The 12,356-nt window shown below is 40.5% G+C and overlaps 2 protein-coding genes across 3 annotated transcripts in view; both read right to left on the reverse strand.

Moving 5' to 3' along the window:
- The window catches only part of LOC132261761 (neurobeachin), a 114,467-nt gene that overhangs the window by 95,346 nt on the left and 6,765 nt on the right, over positions 1-12,356 (reverse strand). The window lies entirely within an intron of this gene.
- On the reverse strand, positions 11,141-12,032 carry LOC132263383 (trypsin-1-like). Its single transcript, XM_059763118.1, has 2 exons — positions 11,978-12,032; positions 11,141-11,910 (listed from the first exon to the last, which is right to left on the reverse strand). Exons 1-2 carry the CDS (start codon positions 12,030-12,032, stop codon positions 11,141-11,143), a joined length of 825 nt encoding a protein of 274 aa, XP_059619101.1.

Here is a 12,356-nt window from a genome sequence, read left to right on the forward strand (position 1 = left end):
TTCTCACTCCCCTGCACGATGATATTTCCGTGTACATCAAACAATTACGGCGCTGACATGAAGGGTGAAAAGTGCACATAAGCAACAAACACACCAACAGGTCAAAATTTACATAAAACTCTTGTATGAGAAAGAGCAAAAATCCCTCAGAAACTAATAAATTCAATGAAATATTCAATATTTCTTCATCACACAACCGTAAAAAACTATTAAAACTTTGTAAAATAGATGTCTATAGCACTGCCTATAACAATAACATTTCCCTTTTCTCACCTTTTACGCAGAGTCAGAACAAAAAAAAAAGTATCCACCAAGATAAATCTATCGAATTGCAAAGTTTTCTACTTTGAATTGTAAATGAAAATGGTGAAACGGGGAGAAAAGTACAATCGCAAAACCTTTACACTTTCTCAACTGTAACACCGCGTCTTCCAGATAAACGAAAAACTTTTATATTCCCTCTAAAATTCATTTTCATCCCTTCCAATCGGTGATTTCCTTTGCAAGTTGCAAAAGAAAAATCCATTGGTAAATTGTCAAGTGGGTGGCTGTGAAAGTCACGAAGAAGAATAACTATAAATCTAACTTTTTTTTTCCTCCTCCGCTCTGCTGGAAGCCAATAGAGAAGCACAAGAAGTGGCAACAGAGAATCAAATCGAAATAAGAGAAATGCTCCACGAGAAATCACTTCACCAAGTATAGAAAAGAGAGAGAGAGAGAAATGTACAATAATACGAGCTCACCAAATGTGGACAAAATAAATCACACTGATCCATTTGCGCCCTTGATTTTGACTCTTTCACCAATTTTCATCCCCTTCGAGAGCACCTTTTCATCCGCTCCAGTTCTCCTTAATCTCTCCCAAGAGAGACATTTCCAAAATAGTTATCCTGAGTATCCAACTTACCTGAAAAGAGAAGGGAAAAACATGGCAAATTAATAAATTGTCTATCAAATAGCCTTCCAAATTGACGAATGTGTCTCTTTTGCCAGCCAAAGAGCCAGGGAATTACGCAGACAATATAACATTCTGAGGGGTAATTTGACATAGAAAAAATTGTACAATTGGCGTCTCCCTCACGGCCAAATGCGACGCATTCGTCAATACTAGACGTAAGGCATTGATTGCGCGCTATATTTATAAACCCTTCATTGAAAAATCTCAAATTTCGAGAGATGTTTCAAACTTTTGTACTTTCGACGCTCAAAAGTACAACATTCAAATTTTAGCATAATTCCAACACTCCAGAGATATCAAGTGTTAAATCGCAATGTGACAGCTGTCAAGATTCTATTGTTTCCGTTATTTATAAAGACACGATTCCAAAATGACTCCTTTATTGCCTCTCCAAATCGTCTCTCCTCATCTCCGCCTTCAGTCAGACAAGTGCGAAAATGTAATGAAAGAACAAGACATTACATTTTATCGCATTCGATACTTGCTTATCTGAGCAGCAAGCGCTCAATCTCCATATTCTCCCTCACGCAGCGCCACCCTCAATTCAGCGCAAATACGCCCGCACAGTAGATATTTACTTATTTATTTATTTTTCGGCTCGACACACCGAAACAGAAGGGTGGCTTTCGAAAGGAATCAGGTGGCAGTGCACACTTCATCCCCTCATTTTATGCGGACCATTGACAAAGTGTAGACACCGAAGATTCCTCGTGGATCTTCCGAGGGTGCGTGAAATATTCCCAAGTGATGACACTAATGCTCTCATTACGGAACGTAATCCGATAATCGAAAATACAATCATCATTGTCCTCCAACTCGTCAGCTAACCCTCAATTTCACTTGCCAAACACCCCTGAGCAGCGCCCCTGAAATATTTGATATTTCACCCAATTGGGAAAATTGGCGTTGGGCACTCCCAATTCCGTTGAGACTCACACATCGTCACATTGCAATTCCATCCTCATACATTATACTACAACTTGGCTGATGTGCATCACTTGGCATGTTGGCAAACGTGGAGAAGCATCTAGTCGGGAGTCGCATAATTGAATTCCCGCCTGCAAGACAACACACTCTGCATCCGCAGAGACACACTCAATTGATTTCCCCCGATGCCACACATTATTTTCAACTCCCCAGAGGCAAATCATTTCACAAGTGCAGAGTGAAAGGCCCCCCAAAATATATTCCTTGCACATATAATTCTCCTCTCGTCGCACAGGTGATAAAATGAGTCACTTTGCCGCAGCAAAAATTATTTGGATAAAATATTTGAACAATATGTGCGATGCCATTTGCCATGGGACGCCAGTTGTGCGTGACATTCTATTAAATTGTATCCATTCTCTTTCACTTTCAGCAAATATTACTCTCTTGGTCTAAAAAATTTATCATCGCACTTTTTATGGTTCAACATTAAACACAGAATGTTGTTTAAACTATAAACCTCTCGAGCTGATGGGCCTCAGGGATGATGCCACCCATTCAACCGCCCCCACGATTCACTCATCTGCTCCAACATATTCCAGCTTAGCAGCACTCAGGCAAATGTATTATGTTGAGAGTGTGATATAACCTAGCCTAAACAATATGTGTATCGCAAAAGCCTAAAACTTTATAGCTTTAAGCTTATCTACCTACTTGTTTTGTTTAGAGAGGGCATAAATAGACGAGTATAACATAAAAATTGACCTCGCAACAATCACTTCCCCCATCAAAGGTTGAATTTGGAAGCTTCATTAGAGAAACAACAAGAGAAAAAACCCCTTTAAACTAATCTACTCCAAGTATCCAATCACTTTCACAACTCTCTCACACTTCAAATGCATGCTTCGGAAAGCATAGCGAGAAATTGATGACAAAGCATAGATCATCAATGAGATCATTTCCCAAAATCACTTCGATTTAAATGATTTACTTGAAGAAATGCCGGCAATTCCCATGCAAAATCATCCCCCATATCGTGGCATCCAAGAAGGGAACATATAGGATAAAATCCGACAAACAACATCTCAAGCATACAATAAACTTCGACAAAAAGGCGCGCGCACACACACAAAATATATGATATCTTCCCGACACTCCTTAACCCCAAAAAGCCCCAAGAAGAGCGGAAGAAAAAAAGACGATTGTTACTCATAATCTCAATCTCCATTTTGCTCCACTTTGTACGCATCCCGGCCCGTCTTCTTGGAGTGTGTGTGCGTCTCGTTTCTCAAGTCGGAAATGAGACAATATGAAAAAATCATCATCATCTCTTACCATATAAATAGCTCTTATTTCACATACAACAGAAAAAAATCCACATGATTGTGTTAAATCGCATCCCAAGAGTGATTTTCCCCGGCATGAATGGCAAGGAGAAGGGAGAGAAATGAGGGACAAGAAAGTAGGAAAATCAGAGAGAAAACTCTATTATTCACAGTATTTTTTGGCTCAATCTGGATGAGCTCTTCACTCTCCACACATTAGATAAAACTGCTCAATTGGAAAACGAATCGGAAAATCGATCAGTCAGGATTATTTACACGTTATTCACCTGGGCGAAAGAATAAACGCAAGTAAACATCATTGGACCACACTTCACTGGACACTCTCGAGTGGCTTGTTTGCGGATATACATATAGATATGTATATGCGGTGGAAGGAGGAAAATGAGTGAGAGTTTATTGATGATGATGATGATGATGAGAAAAAGTGGAGAAACCAATCAGTTCGGACAAGTGGATGACAGAGGAAAATTGGATACGTGTTGTCCAAACTCTATTCATTCATCCATTGAAATGTTACGCAATAATCCAGAGCAGACGGCTAAAATATTCCCCCAAGAGACGAAGAAAGAGATACAGAAGAAGATGGCAGAAAAGACGGTGGGGGTGGAAATCTTATAAGAACATAAGCCTTTTTATTACTTAACTCACTGAACCATGTCCTCAAAATTCCTTCTTTCATACCTCATCTGGCCCAGAAACACTTTCCCATCGGCACACACGCTCTCTTCAGCGTCGAGGTGACGCACCGCTAAATAGACCACAATGTGGTCAATTCCTCCCTATCACACAACCACAGACACATTCACGAAAATCAATATAAGCCCACCACCTTTCCAGGTATTCAGCCGGGCCTTCTTTCCACCCCGAGCGCCCCTAAAGAGATTCTGGGCGTGTGTTATTGAAAAAAAGGGGCAAAAGGAAATTCATATCGTATCGATTTCCAATCCAACCCCAACTCCTGCCGGTCATCGCAGTGCTTTGTCGTGTGGCCAACGTGGCGGCAGAAGAAGCACGGCCAGCATGAAGAGCGTCTCGCTGAATAGTAAATCAAAAATCATGCGCAAAGTGTCATACTCAGGGATTTTCATTTTTCACCCACTGAAAGGAAAATATTCATGTCATGCTTTTCACGAGTGACCCCAAACAGGACACGGAAATCACCCACAAAACGCACGCACACCTTTCGCATCATCACTTCAATCAAGATGAATTGAAGTGCCACAATTGCGACCCTATTTAAAGTCATTCATCCTTCGCATCTCAACAATTTCGCCCTCAACACCGCATGACGAACTCTTCTTCAATATTCACACTCTTCATGCAAAATTAAGCGGCACACAATTCAAATGAAAGAAATAAAAGGAGATCATTTCATTCATATCCTCATGTTACACTCTCTATTTTTTATGCACTTCTGCAGGCAATTTCCATCTCTTTGTTCAACACACTGCAATTTTCCGTCACCCCCTCGTTTTTCCCACCCACCGTCATTTTCACCGAGGGCAATGTGAAAAAAATGTCACGGGGAAAAAGCTGATTTTCTCCTCCACTTTTATCCCTCTGGTCACACAATTAATGTTCAGCGCAGTTAAAACAAACTACGAAGCACATTCTTTTTCACAATGCAATGCATTCGGTGACAAAATGGAGCTTTTTTGTACATATGAATAATATATAACAACTTTTTGCCACAAAAATTGTAAAATGGCAATTTTCGGCTTTAGATCAAAGCAATCAAAGAAAAAGCAATCCTATTGACATTTATTATGAATCAAAAGAATTGTAGAGCACAAAGAAAAATGCTATTGAAAATTCGCATTGCATTTTATAAATCTCTTTCCATCATTGCCATTTTCTTTTCTCTACTTCTGTTCAGTTATATTTTAGCTTTCTATCACACATTCTTTCCAAGAAATCTTTTTCTCTCTGCAAAATCTCATCTTACCCTTAAAATACAATTTACAAGTGTTCAAATCATATGTAGAACACAACATAAATCATTCGGATATGATGTTTTAAAATCAGAGAAAACACGAAAACTATGCAATTCCACAATGATAAATGATCCATCATCAATCACACAGAGCTTTACAGTCTTTATCACTTCTACGCGCGATTTCTGTGCCATTGTTGAACTGAAGAGTAGTGAAACAAAAGTAAAATTAGAAACATTTTCAAACTCTTCACCCTCAATTTATCACAGGAGCATTTTTTTCTTCTTCATCAAAATAACTACTGTAATTTATTAGATATCAGCTGGAAATAGAGAAGTTGTCGCACTTTTTATCCCAGCAACCCCATCTGAATACATCAACTGACCGAGAGATCCCCTTTCACATCCACATTTTCCACCCTTTCGCATTTCCAAGCCTCGGCATGAGCACGAGCTCACACATTACTTTGTCACTTTTTATCCATCGTGCCTGTAGCCTTTTGGGAAAAACCCCCAACGACCAATCTCACCCTTTATATGTATGAGAGCATGAATATTATCCATAAAAAACCCGCACCTCATTCGACAGGCATACAGGCAATGGAAAATGCCTCTCTCTCTCGCTCACTCACGCCTGTCTCATGCGTATTGCAGTGGCGAGAAAGGCGAAGTGAGAGAAAAATTGTTTCCAGAGTACAAAACGATATTTTTTTTCACTTCACACTCTCTTCTGTGATACCCAACACGCGATGGAGTGGGATCATTTCGATTTATGAATTTTAAAATCGCACACGATGCCAAGTTGTACGCTTTTTGCCAACGCCTGGGCAAGACCATCAGTGTTCTTTCGCACAAAAGTGACAAATTTCCCTGTGAATATGAATAAATTCAGGAGACAAGGAGGGATTTTAGATATTGCGCTGAGCAAATTCATCATTCCTCTCACTCTCTTCCTGGGCCTCACAGACATTTCCATAAATGCAAATTGAAAATTTTTCCGAAGAGATCTCAATCTTCCTGTTATTGGATAAATTGCCATACTCAGCGAATGAGGCAGAATTTCATTTTCCACGTGTTCTCATCCACTCTATGAGATCATTTGTAACATCACTGAGCGAAAGAGCGCCATATTTTGAGATATGTCTCTCACATTTGACTGACTTCACGATATTGAATGTTGCCCCCAAAAATCGAGGGAGGGGCGAAATTTATTCATGACAGACGTGAAAGATAAATCAATCGTGAAGGAAAATATACAAATTTCCTCCGTCCACAATTCTTCACAATATCCAAGCCGCATAAGACAAAGGCCACGGACAGAAGCTATGAACTTTCAGAGAATCAAGCACAAATTCTATATACTTAATTTCCACTATATGTAATACACATTTGGTTTGGTGTGAGGATATTTTATTACTCACTGGAATTTCGAACTCGGAGACACTCTATTTCTGTCTCTGGGGACACGAAGAAGAACCTAATGGGAAATTTACCAAATTTTCCACATTAATTTTACAACAGCTTATGGCTTCTTAAACTCACCCTCGTGTGAATGTGTGTTCATCTATATTAATGTGAAAATATTGACAAACTTTATACCACTTCGTGGTGGAACACGAAGAAAATGTGGAATTGGAAAATTAAGAAATATAAATGATTTTGTGGCCAAGGGAGAGTCAAAAATCATCATCTGACTTGCCATGAACTAACAAATGAATTGAATTGAACAAATATTCCAACGTTCTTTGGAACTCGCTTTATGTAAATCGCTGTAATTTACAACATCAAAAATCATAAGAAGTGTTAAACGTTGAGATGCGGTAAAATGCCACAATTTCCATTTGCTGACCAATCGCAAAATTCCAAGGAATTGCGAAAATACCCAAAAGAAACAGTTAATTAAAGTGATATTAGAGAATAAATAAACTTTTCATTCGATGAAAAGAGAAGTTTCTTCAAGCACATAATGAGATTAGTAGCACTTTCTGTAAAACCAACACTTTACACATCGTAATTTCTCGTCCTTTTTGACCTGGCAAACACATCGATTATAATGTGTTTTGCACGTTTTGCTGTCTGTGTGAACTGAGAAATCAAATATTCCATCTCACAAGGAAAAGTACCAAAAACACAGTCAAGCATCACTTCTCTGGCGCCACAAAAGAACCTGATAATGTGAACTGAAGCGAACAGGGAAGCAATTGTGGGGTGAAGAATATCATATGAAGCACTCTTCTTTCTCTCTCCTATTTTGGCTAGATATAAAAACTAATGGCTTATTGCATATAATATGCTTCTCACTTCTACTGCGCATTTCTCCAGGATGAAAAAGCACAGTTGTGCAAAAAATGCCACACTTCACTGTGTTACAACATTCGGAGGGCAAAGCCCCAAATTGTGTCACAGAAATACTATGCTGTTCGGTAGTACTACACTCTTCGGGAACACAACCGCACGACATACATCTCTCCCCGCGTGCTTCATCCCTCTAATGTGTCATCTTCTTCATTCTCTGAACATCTCCCCAAACCAAGGGGGAGATAATACAATCAGAAGTGGTGTACAGCTCAGCGAAAGTATCATAGGAAGTAAAAGTGTTCAAAAAACTTGCACTATTCTTTTCCTGAATGCTTTTATTACTGCCAGATTATCACGATTCTTTGGATTTCTTTTGATTTTTACATAGAAACAAACAAAATTATCATTGTCTACATTATGTAATGAATAATTCGCATTCTAGCACATTAATTCTTATGCTAAAGTCGCCAGTCATAATAAACATAGCAATTCTAAGCTTTTGACGCCAAAAAACACTGCAAATTGTGCTAAAATCGAACATAACCTTAAAAAACTCATTTTAAATTGGAAAATGCTGATATAGAAACCTTTCTAGATAATTTTAAAGATCTGTTAGTGATATTTTGAGGTTATGGTCGGAAAAAAAACGCCCCAAAAGCGTTTTTGAGTGGATTCTTATAGAAATATCGGTTTGTAGATTTAAGAGATTTATTGTAACTTAAGAAATTTGTGTACATTCAATTGCTGCAAGTGTTAAGAAGTGGTGTACAGATTCGAGACACATTATCTGCCCCTTGCCCCAAACCCATCTCATCTTCCAGCATGAAGCAGGAAAATAAGGTGTCTATTATCGTTCTGGGGCGCCACCCATCCAGAGACATCAGCCATGGAGGCGAAGAGGCAAGAAAAAGGTGTGGAATAAAAGTGCAAAAGATGGCTAAAGTGATGAAAGTGGGTGTGAAAAACTACATCATAAATAGATGATGATTGCAGGAATTATATGGGGTTGAAGGGTGGAATATCGATAGACCGATTTTTGACACATATTCTCGTTGATGGAGGAAAATATCATTTTGCCTCAAAAATCCCTGTCAGCAGAGAAAGTGATGCAAAAGGGTGTGAGAGTTCAGTTCTTGTTTCGACTTCTCACACAATTTCAACCGCGCCAAAATCAGTATAATCCATTTATACGCACAGCTCATTTTCACAGGAAAATATCTCGCAAATCATTTTCCATTTAGAAAGTGCTTCAGCATTTTAAACATCCTCCCCTCCCGCCCACTGGACCGGAAACCATCCATCTCGGGCCACCGCACAAGAAGAAAAATCACTCTAGCCAGGCACAATCAATTATCCTGTGGGTGGTGAAAAGAAATATTTCACGGTTGATAATTGTTTATCATCCACCAACAAACTCAAGCGCGCAGGGAAGAATGGATGGATGGCAAACAGGACCCCAAAATGTACAATATACACATATATTTCAGGGGTGTGGACAGGGAAAATCTTGCGTAATAAATAAACAAGTAAATATGAAGAAGAGCACACTCAAGTACCTAACTTTTGGACATTTAATTGAGTAAATAAACTCTTTGCACAATAAATTTAATTGGAAACGGAGAACATTTTCCTTGTTTAAAGAACACTCAACCCTTGAGTGTGTGTGTGTGTGTGTGTTTTTGAGCGGCACAACTCCAAATGCGAAAGGGTTCGTCTTTCCAATGACGGTAAAGGATGTTGGAAACATGAAAACTCACTACAAATTCGAGGATTCAGGCACACACATAGGTGAAATATATAGGATAAAAGGCAATGGGAGATAAGAATTTTCCCAGGTATCCTGAGAGATTTCCTCTTGAGAACTTTCTCAATTTACTTTTCCACTTTTCCCACCCACATCTTGTCTATCGTGTGTCTTCACGTGAAATTTACTAATAAAATTCCCGACAGGAGAAATGTTTATTCCGTTTAATGTCTCTTATCGCTCGTGAATTCACTTCTCAGGACACACACACTCTGTCCCACTCACACTTCGTGTGGCTTTCCCGAGTGACATCCTGTGGAAAAGAAGACAGGAAATTGCACTGGAGTCCCGGCAACTTGTGCACTTGTGCAATATTGCCAACAGTTTAAGGATATATCACTGCGAAAAGTAAATTTCAACTTTAGTCACTTAATTCTATGAATCCTACTCATGAATTGTGACTGCAGTGTGTGGATTCCAGAGGAGCCAAGATTCCACCGAGATATTTTCGGAACCTCATGAATGTGTAAAATTCCATAAATTCCCCACTCCATGTCAGATAGACAATCGAGATATATTTGAAACGCATCAGAATTGCATTGCATCCGGAATATCATATACATATGAAATCTCACCGCTCAATCCTGACCAACCACACCATATCATCTGCTCTATGCATTCAACCAGACAAAAGATCCATTTTCATGCACTCAAGCGCATCCCCGACTATCATCTCAAATCCCATTTATTATACAATCCCCAACACACATACATCCATCTCAGGCGTCCACTGGTCATTCGCCTTGTTCATCGGCAAACCTCAATTGTGGATAGCAAAAATCAATCCACTGAATGCTTTTTTCTCACTTCTTCTTCCTCCAATGTGTCCCCTTGAGGTCTTTCACTGCAAGGAGACAAAGAGTGAAAGGACTGAGTAAACTTCAATTCCAATTTTCCCGCCATTTAGTGTGCTGCCAGCTTTTCACGTCCATCAGCAGTATGGAGTGATTTCCCCCCCATTCACACTCAATTCCCGCCGACAATTATCAAACGTGAACGGGCGACAAGAAGTGCACGATAAGAAAAATATACACTCTCATCCAGCATCCCCTAGATCCCATCGTAAGTCACCATATTTTTCATCGAGCGCGTCGCTGAAAGCACTTTGCTATGTACAAAGTGATTTTCTCCCCATGAACGTTGAACTACCAGAGATAGTGACTTGACAGCCTGCAGGATGACAAGAATGCGCCATAATGTGAATAAATAGACTGTAATTATTACAACGGAGATGACAAGCAATTGCGGAAGGGTAATGAATGTAAATAATTACACATGTTGTCATACACGAAAACTCCACTCTTGCTTGCAGATTGAAGGGAAAATGGAATATCAAGTGAGCGAAAGAGAGAGACATTAATGTAAACAGAAATATAATCACAGTTTCAACATTCACAATGTCATGTTTGCACAAAAATGACGAATGTGATCCTCACACTCCTCACTATCAAATACTTTTATAAGCCAAAAAAAGGAAAATCTTATAATGCAAGAATATTCAACTAGCTCGACAGGATATTCAAAATCTAAGTTTAATCTAATAAAAAATAAAGGAAGATCTGTGAAATTGCTATTCGACGGTAAATTATTGTGGAATTGAAAAAGAATAATCAAACATTTTATAGAGGAAATTATGAATGAAAGCTTAAGTCTCATGATAAAAACACAATTGAAAGCTTTAATGCTTTTTTTGTATGCATTTATGTATCAGCCTTCAATTTGACCTTGAGGAGGAACACAAACACCGCTTACAATCGGTCTTCAGTTGATCATATTTAAGCCCTCTGCGTCTTTCCAGCTTTGATCGCAAGGGGTTGAAGATAGCGCGCTTCTTAAGTATAAATGCTTTTATTTGGTCAAAAGAGTGTGATAGCTTATTGGATGTTGGCGTCGATCCAGTTCCTGAAGGAGGATACCATGACGAAGACGGAGGGCGCGACAGTGGTGCCGCAGGGCGTGATTCCCCAACTCACCACGCCGATCTGTGTCCAGGTGCCGCCGACCAGCTGCGACAGCGGACCGCCGGAGTCGCCGCTGCAGGCGCTGATGGGGCCGTCGCCGGCGCACACGTTGGTGGTATCGAGGATGTTGCAGGCACCGTCGATGACGGAGTTGAGCAGATCGCAGCACTGCTGGAAGGTGCGCACGGTCTTGATGGCGCGTTGCAGGCGGTTGGGCATGTTGGGCACGTTGGTGGTGGACGTGGAACCCCAGCCGGCGAGCACGGCGATGTCGAGGATGGGCTCCTGTCCCTGGGTGGGCAGGTTGATAGGCTGAATATTGGCATTGAACGTGAGGATGCCGGCCAGGCGGCCTACGGCAATGTCATTGGGCGCCACGCCACCTGGATAGTCGGGATGGATGATGTGCTCGGTGATTGTGTTGCGCTGCTGCGTGTCGTTGATCGTGAGATCCGTGATGCCACACACGGCGTCCAAGACACCAATGTTGGCGATCTCCGTGAAACAGTGAGCGGCCGTGAGGATCCAGTTGGGATTGATGATGGAGGCGCCGCACACGTGGATCTCAGAGGCGATCAGCACCCAGTGCATGGAGCAGATGTAAGGGAATTCGCCGAAAGCGGCATCCTGCCCATTGGTGATCCTTTCATTCACGAAGGCCAACTTGGGCGTGCTCACGTCAGCTGCCAAGACAAACACACCCTCAATACCCACGTCCAGGAATCCTCTTGAGGCCAGGACAACACTAACCTGGAGCAGCCAAAGCGGTGCTCACGAGAGCCAGAACAGCAAAAAACACTTTCATCTTTCCAAAGTGATCACAAAACTCTGTACAACTGACCACTCCTTGTCGCGGGCTTTTATAGCGCACCTCCAGGAAGATATCTTTTCTATCTTATCTTGAGAATTCAGTATTTTATCTAGCTGGGACTTACATCACAACTAATATCTGCGTTCGCGCAAAAAATTAAATCTCGCAAAATCAACTAAATTTGACTCACGGAGGCTTAACATCACGAAACGTGACAAAAAGAAGGGGGCGTCATTTGTTATTTTGCGAGTCTGTTTGTCTTTCGATAAGTCATATATTTGCACCGATGCAATAGAACTGGAGTTAAAACTGTTTGAA

The sequence above is a fragment of the Phlebotomus argentipes genome, unplaced genomic scaffold, assembly GCF_947086385.1.
Source record: "Phlebotomus argentipes unplaced genomic scaffold, Phlebotomus argentipes genome assembly contig_15, whole genome shotgun sequence".
NCBI classification, from domain to species: Eukaryota; Metazoa; Arthropoda; class Insecta; order Diptera; family Psychodidae; genus Phlebotomus; species Phlebotomus argentipes.